Raw genomic sequence first — 16711 nt, 5'->3', positions numbered from 1 at the left:
GAACCGGGGCCCTCTGGCATCCCAAGCCAGCTGTTAACCAACGCACCACTCGGCCGGCCCTATATTTAGCTTTTAATACACAGTTCCGCAAAGTGGGTTTTGGCAAACAGGAAAGGTGAAAGATTTATTTTTACCACAGAACCATTCCTGTATATAGGATTAGTCTGTGGATCATTTCAGTGAGTAATAAAAAGATACCTGATAAGAACCTTTATAATAACACAGTTTGGGAACTCGGTCTTCTGTACCACATGTCCTCCCTTTGGATTCAGCCTTAACTTTCCCATCTATAACTTGATATCACTAAAATTGTGCTAAGACAATATCACATTGCATTATTCCTGATTGCCAGTTGTTGAGAAGTTCTAGGAGGTGTATATTATCCAAAAATATCCATTTATTTGGAATAAAGTTACAACATGGCTATAGTTTAAAAATATTTAATGATTCAGGGAGGTATTTCGATAAATTTACATGGCATTTAGTATTAATTATTATATGTTCAGTATTACACTGTTTTGCTCCTCAGGATGTATGGGCTCAAGGTTCTACTGCCCTTTGAAGTTCATTTGTTGTTATAAACATAGTTCAATAATTTCATTTCTACTGTATCATAAGTTTTTTAAAATAACATTTGTAGATTAACATTGAAATTAAAAATGTTAACATCCAATTTTCCTTTTTCCTTCAATATACAGACTTCCTTTAATAAGTGTCGCACTGATTCAAGGTTGGGCATTGGGTGGAGGAGCAGAATTTCTTACAGCGTGTGATTTCAGGTAGGATGGAAATTGCATTACTGGCTGCACAAATATAATCAACATATGCTCAAATGTAGTTTTTGTTTGAATATAAATATTTGATATATTCTTTTTTTTTTTTTTAAATTGGGGAATTGGGGGAGGGGAACGTGTCAGGGAATTGGGGAGAGGGACCAGCCAAGTTGTTGTTCTTCAGTCTTAGTTGTGGAGGGCGCTAATCGCCATCTGGCTGCCCATCAGCAGCTGGTGGCCTCTAAGCTCAAGGTGTTGTGTTCAATCTTAGTTGCAGGTGGGTGTAGCCACCATCCCATGTGGGAGTTGAACTGGCAGCCTTGTTAAGAGCACACGTTCTATCCACTGAGCCATCCAGGAGGTAGCTCAGCTCAAGGTGCCCAGTTCAGTCTTAGTTGCAGGCGGGCATAGCCCACCATCAAACAGGCAGTCTTGTTGTTAGGAGCACGTGCTCTCACCAGCTGAGCCATCCTGCCACCTGTTGGCAGCTCAGTGGCAGCTCAGCTCGGGCACAACTCACTGGCCCATTTGGGAATTGAAGCAGCAGCCCTGTTACTGAGAGATTGCACTCTTAAGCTAACTCTTAACCAACTGAGCCACTCGGCCGGCCCAATATATTCTTAAACAAAATAACCAAGTGACGAATATTTTCTATTTGTCAGTCATTACAGTAGATAATTTCAGTCAGCCTAGTATAACTACTCCATAATTACTTTATTACCATACATTCAAAAAATTAAAACAAAATGATTTTAAATAAATCATATCTATTTAGCAAAATACCTGGGGAGGAAAGCCATGGAAATATATGAAACTTTAAGATTCAAAATAATTATAAAAGAAAAGTAAAGAAGTAAAAAAAAAAAGAGAGAATGGAGAGAGACTGCTATAGTCATCTTAATCAATAAAAATAAGTTTTGAAATCCATTTCTTATCTTTACTATGATTTATAGTAACTTTATGGAGCTTTTAGGCTGACTGGGGAATAATATTAGAGAAAGTTATTTGGGACAAATAACTCTTCAGTCCCTAGAATTCTTCTTAGTATTGGGTAACTATACTGTATAGATCCTTATAGAATCTAACGCTTTACATATGCTTGAAACTGCTTTCTCACTTACCATTACTAAGACCTACTAGCTCAGCTACAAGGAGAACCAGTGCGATGCTCTTTGATCTGTACAGACTTACACACTTGGCCCTGTTTATAATGCGAAAGGTAGTGTATATAGCATAGCTGAAGATGAAATGGTAAAACAGAAAAGAGCCTTAGCACTGGAATCAGATTGATTTTGGTTCAATCCCAGTTTGACACTTTCATTTATTTGATTTTAAGCAAGTAAGTGTTTCATCTTAGTGTCAATTTCTTTACATATAAAAATAGAAATAATCTTCCTTAATGTTTATAGATTTAAATGAGTTAATGAATATGTAAGTTTTAGCAAAATGCTTCAAGTTTATATAAAGTTTACTGGGATGACAATGGTTAGTAAAGTTACATAGGTTTCAGGTGTACAATTCTGTAACACATTATTTACAAGATGCTACATTTCATTGTGTGAGTAGGAAGCTGTAATTTGCTCTGTGGGCAACATGAAACTAAATATAAAATGCTCCATATGTGAAAGGATTAAAGGGTTTTCTCACTTTACCCTGAAATACAGGTACTTATGGAATATATCATTTAAATATATAATTATATATGTAATATATAAACTATATTTAAACATATAATTTAATACATTTAAAGAAGTCTAAGCTATATGTGAATGTTTGTTACACTTAAAAATCCTGTACATAAACAGAAGTGTAAGTTAGAACTTTATAGATGTCCTCTGGAGAAAGTGTGTTAATCTTTAAGCATTTATTAGACTTTTGCAGTATCCTTCATATCATTCCTGATCTGTGTTTGGGTTTAATTAGGGCCTAGGACAAAAGGCAAAATCATAGGAAAATTAACTAGAGGCTATTTAGTCCTTTAATACTGCTAATTTGCCTTGCTATGTTGTTTTTTTAAATGAAGGAAGTGTCCTAGAGCTTCATAAAATATTTTTATTGGATAGGAGATGTCTGAGGTTACTGGCCTCATCAGATATATGAGGCCATATATATCCAAGAATATACAGATACATTCACTTGTCCCATGAAGACATGTTCATTTGTGGACTAACTACTTGGCATATGTACACCCTCATATTAAATTGCATTCAGTTGAGTCATTCATTGCACATATATTTACCAGCCACATATGCTAGGCACTGCTGTTCTAGAAACTTGTATGTCTTGGTGTTTTGTTTCATTTTTCTAGTAATATCGTTTCATTACATTTTACAAAATTATTGGTCCACAACCAATGAGAAATTTAAAAAAAAAGTAGAAATTGATCTTTCACAATAGGAATTTAAAAAGCACTGTCCTAGACTCTTCAGCCCTTTTTAACCTACACAACACAAGCAAAAGTTCTTAACACTTAGAGAGGCTAATAGAGAGGATTGCATACTGAACTACTAACATTACTAACCACAGTTACAAGGAAGTGATAAATCAATACGATTTACTCTAGCTGATTTTTCCCCCAACTTTATAGTACCTTGTCAGCTGTCTTCTGTGACAAATTGCTTTAATTATATTCTACAAATATCTGCTTGTTTCAAAAACACCAAAAACATTTGTGGCATCCTGCTAAAAAGCTAAGTTCCTTCCTTAAGTATATATGTTGGCCCTTCTTAGCTTAACTTTCTTATGTTGGACAATTGCCTGGAATTCACTCAACTGATATTTGCATCCTTGCTGCTCTTTCATTACCAATGGAAAATATTTCAGTAGATGAGAGATACACTTAATATGAATGTTCCAATGAAATGAGCTCATACAGCATTCTAGCATTACCCCATCCCCTGCCCCCAAACCCTATAAACCCCAGCCGATAATACATATAATGGATTAATATGTCAGAAACTCCCAGGTATACTTGCCGTATATAGACCCTCATATTAAATTGCATTCAACTAAGTCATAATTTTCATGTAAAACAATCTTAGAGAAAATGACTTTTTTAAAAGATCTTTAAAAGCAAAACATTAACATGAATTAAAAGTAGCATTCCTCAGTGTTCATTTTCTAAGCACTTAAATGTTTCCCTTTTAGTAACAAAATTGGTGTGAGGGAATAAAAAACTAGAACTGTGATCAAATAATTTGCTTCTAATTTTTTAATCTGTCTTTAATTAAAAGTGTTTAGAATGAAATATAAATTAAGAAAATATTTGTTTGAGCATTAGTTTTTTATAACAGCCATAGCAAAGAACCACAATGTGTAGCTCCCAAGCCCATCTGGGCTCAACTGGTTCAGCACATCGGCTGGACTGGGCTCTGATGACTGAGGGACAATTCATTTCTAGGCTCATCCTGGTTACAACTGGGAGAATTCAGTTCCATGCATTTTTAGGACTGAGGTCCTTGTTTCTCTTGCTGACTCTCAGCCGGGGCCAGTCTTTGCTCCCAGAGGATGCCTGCTTTCCTCTTGTGTTTCCTGTGTGGCCCCTTCCAACAACAGTGGATTGAGTTCCTCTCATACCTTGAGTCTTGTCTCGTTTACCCTTCTGCTACATCTGTCTCACCCCAGCTGGAGAAAGCTCTCTGCTTTTTAGAGCTCATATGATTAGATTGAGCCCAGTGAGATAGTCCAGGACAATCTCCATATTTTAACGTATGTAACAATAATTACATCTGCAAATTCCCTTTTGCTATGTAAGGTAATATATGCACAGGCTCCAGGGATTAGGGCATGGATATCTTTTGTGGGACAATGTATGGGTTTAGCATAAAGACTCTAGTTGCCACAGTTTTTTTGCCAACTTTTATTTTTATTTGATCACCAATGAGAATTGGTAACTTTGTTATTTTAAATTAACCTTTGTACATTGTATTTTTACTTTTTAACTTTTGTTTAGTTACTTTTTAGACAATAATAGTTCCTGTGTATACTGCAGTTCTAAAGGTTCAGTGACACATTAAGTGTAATTAGGTATAGTGGGGCTTCTTAGATTGGTTTTGAGCTCAAGATTCAAGAATGTGCTTTAGGAGGCACTTAGAACACTCATTCATTGATTCCACTTTCTGTCTTATTTCATATCATTCAAAAAATTGGTGATGTCCCATTGGCATTGTTCATTCATCTCCTTCCCCTGGGTTGGACCCTCATTTCCCGCTATTTCTTCCTCATTTGGTTCCTCTGGAACTGTGATAGTGTCAGATGCATGATGCAAATCATAGTAACCGCAATGCAAATAAGATTATAATTGGCTAAAGGTCAGGTCCTGGTCATAGGGATTAGGATTAGGCTTGCTGGATGAAACTGGTTCTTGTATTTCTCCAGCTGCAGATGCTGGATAGTCACCGGTTACTTGTGTAACCAGTGACGCATGTCGCATTGTCAGTTTCCTAGGCTATCTATGCTGCCTCACTTGGAGACTGCCTACTACATAAATAATATCCATCTAATTTTAATTTTTGTGCTACACTTACAAGATTTAGGTATCAATGTTATACTTACTTCATTAGAAGAATTGTGATGTTTTGTTCATTTTCTATCTCAAAAACAAATCTATATGGCATTGGAACACCGTGATATGTAAGGGTTTGGTAAAATTTCCCTGTGAAGCTGTCTGGGTCTGGTACTTTTTTACTTTTAATAAGTCCAATGGCATTATAATTCTTTTGCCCTTATATTGGGTTGTCGGAAAAGTCATGATACATTTTTGCAATGAAAAACAGAAAAAATATGTCATGACTTTTCTGACAACCCAATGTTATTTAATTTTTTTTTTTTTTTTTTTGCCCAGAGGCCTTGAGTTTTCTCTGCCTTTAAAGTCTAATACTTTTATTAGGATATGTGTCAGAGTTGATTTTTAGAGTCAATTTTCCAGAATATTCAATAGACTCTCTCAATATGTGAATATTAGTTGTTTCAGTCACTCCAGTGATACATCTTCTTTGCCTTTTTCTGACTCTTCTTTTAACTAGCTCTCATTGTCTTGGTTATTTTCCTGCTTTTCTTTAATATGCCTTATTAAATTTTCATTCAAACCTATTTTTATCTTTTTCTTCTATTTCTTTTTTCTTTTTCTTTTTTTTTTCTTCTAGATTTCAGTCAATTTTTTTTTTCATTTTATCTCCCCACCCACTATGCTTTTTTTGTGGGGAGTGGGGCGAGGGGTTTCCATTTCTATTCCTGGTTTTTAAATTCCTGATTCAAGATTTTGTTTTTCACATAACCATGCTGTTGAAAGATAATAAATTCAGTTTGATCTTTAATTTCTTTCAGTGATCTTTTCTAGTTTTCAGCATAGAAGTCATGTATCTTTTGTTAGATTTCTCCATAGGTGTTAGGGTCTGGTTTTTTCTTGTAGTGCTGCTGTAAATGACATTTAAAAATTTTTATTGTCTGCTGCTGGCATATAGTAATGCTGTTGATTTTTATTGACCTTGTAGCCATAAGCTTACAAAATTAACTTATTAATTTTAATAGATTAGCTATGCATTCTCTTGGATATTTTACATGCACAATCGTATTATCTGTGAATAATAAAGTTTTATTTCTTATAACCTGATCCTTACAACTTCTTTAATCATGTCTTACTGAATGAACTGTCTAAGAATTCTAATACAATGATGATTACAAGGGGTGATAGTACTTCCCTTGTTCTTGATATCAGAAGGAAAGCGTTCAGTGTTTTTGTCATTATGAGATGTTTGCTGTAGGATTTTTCTAAATGTTCTTTATTAGATTAAGAAAGTGTCCTCATTTTTGCTGAGGCATAAATTTTTTATGTTCATTGTGTGTGTACATGTGTGTGTGTGTGTTTGTGTAAATTGTCTGCATTTTCTTTTTTCTTTAGAGTACCATGGGTTTAGCTGTTTATACACTGGAATGAAAAACACGTTTTTATTCCTCGATCTCTCTAGTGAAATACAGTTTTCAACTATGCAATTTAGAACCTGCCTACCTAATTTGTTTCCAATCTGTAACATTTCTTTCATGAATATAAATAACCCTCAACCCAATGTGTTAGCATTTCCAGCTGCTACCCATTAGTTCAAAGTGTATTACAAAGGGAGCTATCCCTAGCAAACTACTGTAGGTAGTTCTTAAAATAGTAACTTAATAAATAAAAATGTAAAATATGTATACATAATACACATGCTTGCACAGAAATGTACATGTATACACACACGTGCCAACGTGCATGCGCGCGCGCACACACACACACACACACACACGCACACACAACATCCCAGCGTCATTAAAAAAAAATTCCAGGGCCGGCTGAGTGGCTCAGTTGGTTAAGAGCTCGCTCAAGAGTTTGAGCTCTGAGCAACAGCGGTTCGAGTCAGCCCGAGCTGAGCAGCCGCTGAGCTGCCAACAGGTGGCAGGATGGCTCAGCTATAAAAAAAAAAAAAAAATTCCATTTTTGATGTGGCAGTGCCTGTACTCAATATGAGAGATCCACGTCAATAACTAGTCATTTTGCCCATGTTGCTTTGTTTGTGGTCACCTCCATGTAATGTGGAAATTCTTACTTTAGAGCCTGTGATATGAAGAAAATCCACTTCTGAGCATGCTAGGATTACTAACTGAATATAAAAATCAGACTTGATAATCCCCAAACATTTTCTTTTCTGCTTCTCACTCTACCACCACCACACACACATACACATGTGCGCACACACACACACTCACATACAAATACAAAAATTCACTCAGCCATATACTTTCTTATTCAAGCAGTCTCTTTGCATAAAACAAATGGGGTCTCATGAGGCCAATCATCTGAGAGTAGGAAATCAGAAAGGGAAGATTATGGGGAGAATTTTTGGGCTTTTTTCTTCTATTTTCCATAATTTGTCTTGTGATATAATAGCAGGTAGAAACTGGAGAGAGAAAGGGCCGAAAAAGCCCATGTGCAAACAAATAAGTGTTTATGTTCAAGGCATGATTTTAAAGTTTTATTTATAGTCACATGCTTTTGCTGATTACGTAATTATATGTACCATATGTCCTTATGTCATCAGTTTGCTTTGTTGTCTTCTGTTTTGCAATATGAAAGGATTAGCAGTTTCTGGCTCTAGATTAAAGTTTACTTAAATCAATTTATGACATCTTGTTATTTAATTTTCTAACATGAATGTTTTCTTTAAATTTTTAAAATATTTATGATTTTACTGCACAATATTACTGCACAGTTATACCTCACAATATTCCTTAAGTTAAGCTTTGACAGATATATGTCTATGTTTTGTTTAAAAGAAAAAAAGAAAAACTTGGAATTTCTCCTTTAACCATATCTATAGTACAAAACAGTATTTTTCTACCTTTATTTAGAAATATAAAAATTGTATATATCTTGTAGTCTCCACTAATATATTGACGAAGGATAGTATACCGTCATTTGCTGGATTTCACAGCGTCTAAATATAGCTCTTTTACTTTCAGTACTTTAGGGACTGAGTGATTTTAATCCAGGCAACTTGATACTACCTCTCTATCAGAAACACCACTGCTGTTTGTGGTGAGCTACCTGTCAGTGCAACCAGCTTAATAATAATAAAAGCTAGTACACATAGAGTTCAATATGTCAGACACTGTAAAGGTACAAAATATATATAACTTTTATATTCCACATAAAATTATAAATAATACTGTGTTCTATAAATGTGGCTGAGGCATATGTCACACTGATTTTCTTAAGCATTTATAAACACGATCTAAAATTCTATTTAAAAGAATTGTGGTGAGTTAAGGTCAATATGGCAGAGTAGTTAAAAGCTGTGCTTACCTTCTCTCACAACCACATCAAAATTACAACTAAACTATAAAACAACCATCCTTGAGAAGCACCTGAAATAGTGCTGAACCAAAGCTCTACAATTAAGGACATACAGAAGAAGCCACCTTGAGATTGCTAGGAAGGTCAGAGACTCAGAATGGGCTGGTCCCACACCCACATGTGACTATTAAAATTGGAAAGGCTATCTCAGCTGCGGAGGGTCCACCAAAGGAGCAAGGGGTCCCAGTGCCGTACCAGGCTCCCCATCCCAGGGTTCCAGTGCCTGGGAGAGAAGTCTCCATAATTTCTGGTTGTGGAAACCAGTGGAGATTGTGACTGAATGAGATGGAGGGCGGCTGGAGTCCCAGGCGCTCCTCTTAAAGGGACTGCACCAGACTTACTCACAGACGGAATCCTTGACTCAGAGCTCCAGCACTGAGGCAGCAGCTGGAGAGGTGACAGGGACATATGCAGGAGGTGGCAGGGGTGGTGGGGAGGGCTGAGTTGTCAGGCTTAAGGGTGAGGGCTGGAGGGGCAGCTTTCTCCTGGACGAAGGAGCTGATGGAAGCCACTGTTTCCTTGTTGAGTCCTTCCCCTTCCCAGCATGCAGATGCAGTTGGCCTCCATATCTGTGTCTCCATCAAGCTGGCTGAAGCCACTGGTTTGCCACACCCTAGTGATTCTGAGACCCCGCCCCACCCAACTTTCAGGCACACCCAAGCCACTTCCAGTGGCTTTTTTGTACAAACCGCCTGCCTTGGCTCAAGCTGCAGACTTTCCTAGGGTCTCTCAAAGGTTCACGGAACCCTGACAAGCAGCATCTGGCTTCATCGTGTCCCGCACCTCTGGCTGAGCAACCCTAAGCCCGGCACTAGTGGCATCTAGTCTTGGTCCAAGGCTTGGCCTTTTGAGGCACTTTCAAGCATGATGTGGGTGGCAGCCATCTGTGGATTGCTTTTGGCTTCTTCCAGGTGGCTCCGAGTGGGGCATGGGCTGCTGCTGAACTTGACCTGCAGCAGGTCCCCTTCCAAGTGGCCCTGGGGCTGGTGCACCCAGTGGCCTGCTTTGAAATGAGCACCCAGCTGCCTCCAAGGGATGAATTGGGCAGGCACTAGAGCCCTGCTGAGGCAGATCCTGTTCAGTAGGGTTAGCCCCTACAATCAAGATTACTCTACCCAGCAAAGCTATCATTTAGAATAGAAGGACAGATAAAGAGCTTCCCAGACAACAGAATGCTAAAGGAGTTCATCAGCACCAAACCACTATTACAATGAATCTTAGAGGGACTTCTTTAAGATGAAAAAAATAAATAAATAAATAAATAAATATATATATATATATATATATATATATATATATATATATATATATATATATATGTAATAAAATGGCAATAACTTCATACTTACCAAAAATTACTTTCAATGTAGATGGATTAAATGCTCCAATCAAAAGATAGGAGGGCTGAATGGAAACAAGACCAAGAAAACAAATTCCTTACTATGCTGCCTAAAACAGAATAACTTCAGATCAAAAGACACACACAGCCTGAAAGTAAAGGGATGGGCAAAGATAGCTCATGAAAATAGAAACAAACAAAAAGCTGGAGTTGCAATACTTACACCAGGCAAAATAGACTTTACAACAAAGGCCATAACAAGAGACAAAGAAGGACCCAGTAATCCCACTTCGAAGAAACCCAAAATGCTACTTCAAGGGGATGTGTTCATCCATATGTTAATTGCAGCATTATTTACAATAGCCAAGGTATGAAGGCAACCTGGGTGTCCCTGAATGGATGAATGGATAAAGAAGAGGTGGTACATATATGCAAATGGCATTTTACTCAGCCATAAAAAAGGATGAAATCTTGCCATCTGCAACAACATGGATGGACCTAGAGGGTATTGTGCTGAGTGGAGTAAGTCAGAATGTGAAAGACAAATGTCATGATTTCACTTATAAGTGGAATCGAAAAAACAAAATAAACAAATGAAACAGAAACAAACTGATAGATACAGAGAACATTTTAATGGTTGCCAGATTAGAGGGGAGTTGGGAGTGGATGAAGAAGGGGAAGGGATTAAGAAGTACAAATTGGTTGTTACACAATATTTAGTCATGGGGATACAGGGTATAGCATAAGCAATATAGTCAATAATATTGTAATAACTATGTGTGGGTCAGATGGGTATTAGATTTATCTGGTTTTAGATGGGAATGGAGGTGGGGACAGGGTGAAAAAAGTGAAGGGATGGAGAAATACAAATTGGGAGTTACAGAATAGTCATGGGGATGTAAAGTAAACCATAGGGAATATAATCAGCAATAAGGTAATAACTGTGTATAATGCCAGGTGAGTACTAGACTAGTCAGGGGGATCACTTCTTAAATCTATAAATGTCTAACCACTATGCTGTATACCTGAAATTAATATAAAATAATATTGACTGTCAACTGTAATTGAAAAATTAAAAAAGGGGGAAGATAAAGAGGGATAAGAAGTTCAAAGTTCCAGGTATAAAACAAATAAGTCATGGGGATGTAATATACAGCACAGAGAATATAGTCAATACTATTGTGATAGTGTGGTACAGTGTCAGATGGTTGCTGGACTCATCATGGTGATCACTTCTTTAGCATAATGAATATAATCAATGATATGGTAATAACTGTTTAGTGGGTATTGTTAAATAACTATGATGTATACCTGAAACTAATATTGTATGTTAGCTATATTTTAATAAAAATCTTCAAAAAAAGGAGGGAGGGAGGGAGGGAGGGAGGGAGAGAGGAAGGAAGGAAGGAAAGAAGGACGGACGGAAGGAAGGAAGGAGGAATTGTGGCATAGGTATGTTCTAAGCATCTTACATGTATTAACTTATTTAATATTCATAGTCATTCTATGGCATATGTACTATTATTATATCTATTTTATAAACAAGCATACTTAGGTCCAGAGCTGTACAATTTAATCTTCCTCAACCTCTGAATGCCATGTATTTTTTTCTTTGCTATATTTTACAAGGTGTGGTATGCAGCCAGTCTAGTGGCCAAGCCAGGCATTCTGGTTCAAGTCTATATCCTTCACATTCAAGCTGTACTGTCATCACCCAATGCAATTACTTACGTGTTTTTATTCTTTATTACAGAGTTCACTAAAAGAACTTTAATAAAAAATTTAAGCTTTTTCTTTTATAGCTTTTACTAAAAACTTCTTAAGTAAAGTTTGAAAATTGTTTTAAAATTGTTTTCTCTTATACATTTGTTCAAAGACCTACAACTTATAGCTAACTCTCCCCAGTTATTGGTAGCTTTTCCTGTAGCACTGTTGAATCCATACAGTAATGATGAGTGTATCCACATTTGATTACTTTCCTCATTTCCCCTCTCCCAAGGTGTCACAGAAATTTTAAACATTGTCAATAATAATTACATTAATAAACAGATGATACTTATAATTATTTTACTTGTCAAAATAAGGGAGTTTAATATGGTTTTGTAAATTGGGTTTGCTATAAGTCATCACGATTTTATGATTTAAGTCTTCCAGTTTTCTATATAGATTAATAGATTATTCCTTGCAATAAATTACATTACAGGTGGTACAAGGTAACTGCATTTAAACTCTAGAAGTAATAATAAAAAGCCTTGTGAAAGGTGATATATTTCTCTCAGTTACTACCTGTGTTCTTTTGTCAAAAATAAATTTTTTGGTCATTTTAACTAATGTATACTTAATGTTTACCAGTACACAAGCACATCCTAGGCATATGATATATAAAGAACAGATGTTAGAGTTGTAAAATAGGATTGAAAAAAGCATACCTCCCCTTGTAAAGCACAGCAAAGGAAAAGAAATCATGGTATAAAGATAATAAAAAAGATCCTTCTTTAGAAGCAAAGAATTCCAAGTATAAATGTGCTTACATACATAGCTTTTATTGTCATAAGCTCATCTACATTACCCCACCATCTAGGGCTTTAACCAAATTTTACATTCATCTGATTCTAAATGAATTTGGTTCCTGACATAATCCTTTCTTGTAATGTAGGTAGAGCTCTGAGGCAATATCAGGGTCAACTACAGGATATAATATAGAACTGTGCCATATTAAATTCTGTGAAATACTTTACAGGATTTTCAACAATATTCCTATCTTTAAGACTACTAAGCATTATTTCTCTAATTTCTATTTTACTTTCTTCATTTTTGACATGGTATTATTGTAACAAGGCAGTACCCCTCTCACAATTTTGGGTAGATTCAGATTCTTAGGCTTGTTGTTTCTTCCTACCCATTTAAAAATTACTTATTGGAAACTATTTTCATGGCTATTTGCCTCTCAATGCTATTGTTCATAATTGAGGCAGATTTTTCCTTGAAGGAATTCACAGCAGCGAAGAGACAGTTTTCTTTCCCAAAGGGTTAATAAACAGGTTTTGTGAGAATTTTCTACTGGAATATTTCTCCTGATTAAATGGTCAAAGACCAAAGTCTCTTGTTCCTGGTGCTAATAGAACTAAACCACCTGCAGCAGAGCAGTGAACACTTGGGAAAGCTACACCAACTTATGGTCTCCTTTTTTGTAATGATTTTGAAATCCTCAGAGGCCTTCTCCATCTAACTAGCACACCCCCAACACACATTCCTCCTTCTCTAACCCCTTGCCCCATCTTTTTCTTTTTTTTTTTTTAGCTGAGCCATCCTGCCACCTGTTAGCAGCTTAGCGGCAGCTCAGCTCGGGCCGTGAATCAAACCGGGGACCTTGTTGCTCAGAGCTCAAACTCTTGAGCGAGCTCTTAACCAACTGAGCCACTCGGCCGGCCCTTTATTTTTCTTTATAGCACTTATCACCAGTGACATTGTTCAGTGTCTTTCTCTCCTAACAGGAATGTTAACTGGCATTGGTAGTGCTTAGTAAATATTTGCTGGAAGACTGGATAGATGCTGGGCTATAAAACAATTTTTCTTTTCCTGAGTACTATTGACCTTAACTTACTATGCGTTTTTTTTCATGGTGTGCACTTAACATTCCCTACTCCCATGTTTTCACTTAATCCAGGTTTTCTCATTAGGCTTCTACTCACTTTAGAAAGATACACTTTGGGCTTTTGAAAATAAAGACTAGACTCTTACTTGTAAAGGATAAGCAAACACAACAAAAATGGTGACATTGTTTTTTTCAAAGAGAAGTGTTAAGTACTGTGTATAAATTGAATTCTATACTTAGCCAGATTTTTTTTTGAAGTTTTTAACATATCTACCTATAAAGATCTATGGAGATTTCAGATCAGATCATGAATGGGTAGGTCTGTATGACTAAAGTGTGTATACTTAGTTACAATTGATTTTCTTTCTTTTCTCTTTTGCAGATTGATGACTAGAGAGAGTGAGATCAGATTTGTTCACAAGGAGATGGGTATAATACCGAGCTGGGGTGGTGCTACCCGGCTGGTTAAAATTATCGGCAGCAGACAAGCTCTCAAAGTGTTAAGCGGGGCCCTCAAACTGGATTCACAAAAAGCCTTAAAGCTAGGAATGGTCGAAGCGGTCTTGGAGTCTTCCAGTGAAACCGAGTGTCTGGAAGAGGCACAAGAGTGGCTAAAGCAGTTTACCGAAGGTCCACCAGAAGTAATCAGAGCTTTGAAAACATGTATTTCTGCAAGCAGAGAGCTTGGTTTAGAGGAGGCATTACAGACTGAAAGAGATCTTTTAGGAACAGTTTGGGGGGGACCTGCAAATTTAGAAGCTATTGCTAGAAAAGGAAAATTTTGTAAGTAGTTTTTAAATTTGATGTACAACTCCAACAATTAATATGTCAAGTTAAATGATATTAGAGTGTCAGAATTCCTTTGAAGGGTACTAGTATTTGGTTGCTTTTTAGTAATTTTTTGAATTCCTAAAATCATTGGCAGTTTTCAGAAACCTCTCCCTTACCTGCGGGGAATCTGTTCCATGACCCCCAGTGGATACCTGAAACCGAGGATAGTACTGAATGCTGTGTATAGTTTTTCCCTTTACTTACATACCTTTTGCTAAAGTTTGATTTATAAATTACATACAGTAAGAGATTAATAATAAAACAATTATAACAATATACTATAGTGCAAGTTATGTGAATGTGGTCTCTCTCAGAATATTTTTTGTACTACACTAAACTTTGCACTTAAAGGAACCACTTTACAGCTTCTCTTTGGCATATCCAAATTGCCAGCATCACTCCTCTTGCGCTTTGGGGCCATTAAGTATAATAAGGATGACTTGAACACAAGCACCGGGGTACTGTGACAGTCTGATAACTGAGCCGGCTAAGTGACTAAGGGAGGAGTTGTGTATACAGTGCAGCTACGGCTAGACAGGAATTCATGTCCCAGGCAGGAGCAGGATAATGTGAGATTTCATTATGCTACTAAGAATGCATGCAATTTAAAAACATGATTTATGGAATTTTCCATTTAATATTGTCAGACTGCAGTTAACTGTAGGTAACTAAAACCTCAGAAAATTAAACCAAAAATAAGGGGGGGGGGACGACTACTATATTTGGGCATTTACTAAGTAAATGTGGAATATTTGGCTAAAATATACAATACTTTTGGCTTAAAAATTACTACCAATTCCCAAATTCCCATACTAGTTTTTAGCCTAATAACCAAAGACCAGTTTTTAAAAAGGAAAAACTTCTACACAAAACCTATTTCTGGGTTTATTTTTCTTGAGTCTTTGTTCTGTCTTACCTGGAAATAATTTACAAAAATAAATAAATAAATAATGAAACTTGCAGTTAAAGAACAAAAGTGGAGATGAGGAAAAGTTACGATCGATCATTTCCTTCTACTCTAAGCAGTGGAGTGAAGATGTCGTGGGGAAATGGCCTTTTTAAAAATAAAGATGCTCCCCACTCTACTCCCCTACAAATTTGGAGCCTTATTTGATATAATAATTAGTTTTCTATTTTAAATTATCAGCTCAGCAATGATAGCCACCATGTGGAAAGTCTATCTACTGACAAAAAAATTAGCCATTCATTTGTGTACCCTGGAATTTCCAAACTAGTAACAATTACTGTTTATGTAGTAAATTAACTTTAGATCGAAGCTGTCTAAGACTTCAAAGGGATGCAGGAAGCATTCTGTAGCATTTGTATTTTACATCAGATTTCTATTTTTTTCTGACAAGTAACTAGCCTTCTTTTACAACTAGCTGTCTTTGAAAAGTAAATGTAAAAAAATGTACAACTCAAACTTTTATTATGATTATCTGAGTAACAGACTATAAAAAACATAAGTCAAAGAATTAAGTTCCAATTCTAACCTATCAAAGAGGTAAAATTTCAAAGCAGTGAATTTTTATTTGCTATTTGTAAAATTCCATTCACATTTGAAAATCATTAAAATAACTTACATATGCTTCATCAATATGATCCTACCATTTTGAGTTAGGAAAATATAGTAAGCCAAAGTCACATTACTTTTTTTCAGAACCAAATTCTGGATGACCAAATTAACCCATCCCTTCCTACCTTGCCAAAGATCTTACCACATTTTGTGTAAAGTGAATCTGTGTCTACTAATACTGTTTATAAATAAGCCTACCATTTAATTTAATTCAGACTAACGTTAGAGAACTAACGAAGACTGGCAAGGAAAATCTTGAATATATAGTCTCTATTATCAGTTCCTTAAGAAATCTGTCTCACAGGTTTTAGGTTTATTTCTGTACATGTTTATTCCATGCACATCTCCTATAGAGTCTTTTTATTCTCTTTATGAAGGAATATTACTTCTCTGAGCAGGTGACTGCTTTAAGCTGAATACCACCAGCTTTTAGTGACCTTTGGCCATAAATAGAATGTTTCCATCCCCTTTCCAGACTCAAACAAGAGACAAATATTTTTGATAAACTCTAGTATTTATTAAATTATAAATTTTGTAATCAAAAAGAAAACTGCGGGTCAAGAGAAACCTCAAACTACAAAAACTAGACAGCAAAGTCTGGGGAACCATGAAGTGTGTTACAGACAAGACTCTGAAACATAAGTTATTACATGTTTTCTTTACATTTCCTTTTAAGTAACTTTACTATTAAATAGTTTTTGTCTATTTA

General features: G+C 36.1%; 1 protein-coding gene across 7 annotated transcripts in view; it reads left to right on the top strand.

Annotated features, from left to right (window-relative positions):
- ECHDC1 (ethylmalonyl-CoA decarboxylase 1) overlaps nt 1–14702 on the top strand; it is a 32339-nt gene extending 17637 nt beyond the window's left edge. For 3 of the 7 annotated variants that reach the window (XM_019661226.1, XM_019661224.1, XM_019661225.1), the window contains 2 exons: nt 699–779; nt 13978–14441. In XM_019661226.1, the coding sequence (XP_019516771.1) occupies nt 699–779; nt 13978–14386 (490 nt within the window). In that variant the 3' untranslated portion in view covers nt 14387–14441. Of the gene's footprint in view, nt 1–698; nt 780–10031; nt 10201–13977 lie in introns of those variants that run through there. The other 4 variants (XM_019661223.1, XM_019661227.1, XM_019661228.1 and 1 more) reach the window with 3 other exon arrangements.
- Nucleotides 14703–16711: the final 2009 nt, after the last annotated feature.

This window comes from Hipposideros armiger, unplaced genomic scaffold, assembly GCF_001890085.2.
Source record: "Hipposideros armiger isolate ML-2016 unplaced genomic scaffold, ASM189008v1 scaffold_340, whole genome shotgun sequence".
NCBI lineage: Eukaryota > Metazoa > Chordata > Mammalia > Chiroptera > Hipposideridae > Hipposideros > Hipposideros armiger.
Note: the sequence above shows the minus strand (reverse complement) of the source record. Positions and strands in the feature narration are given on the sequence as shown.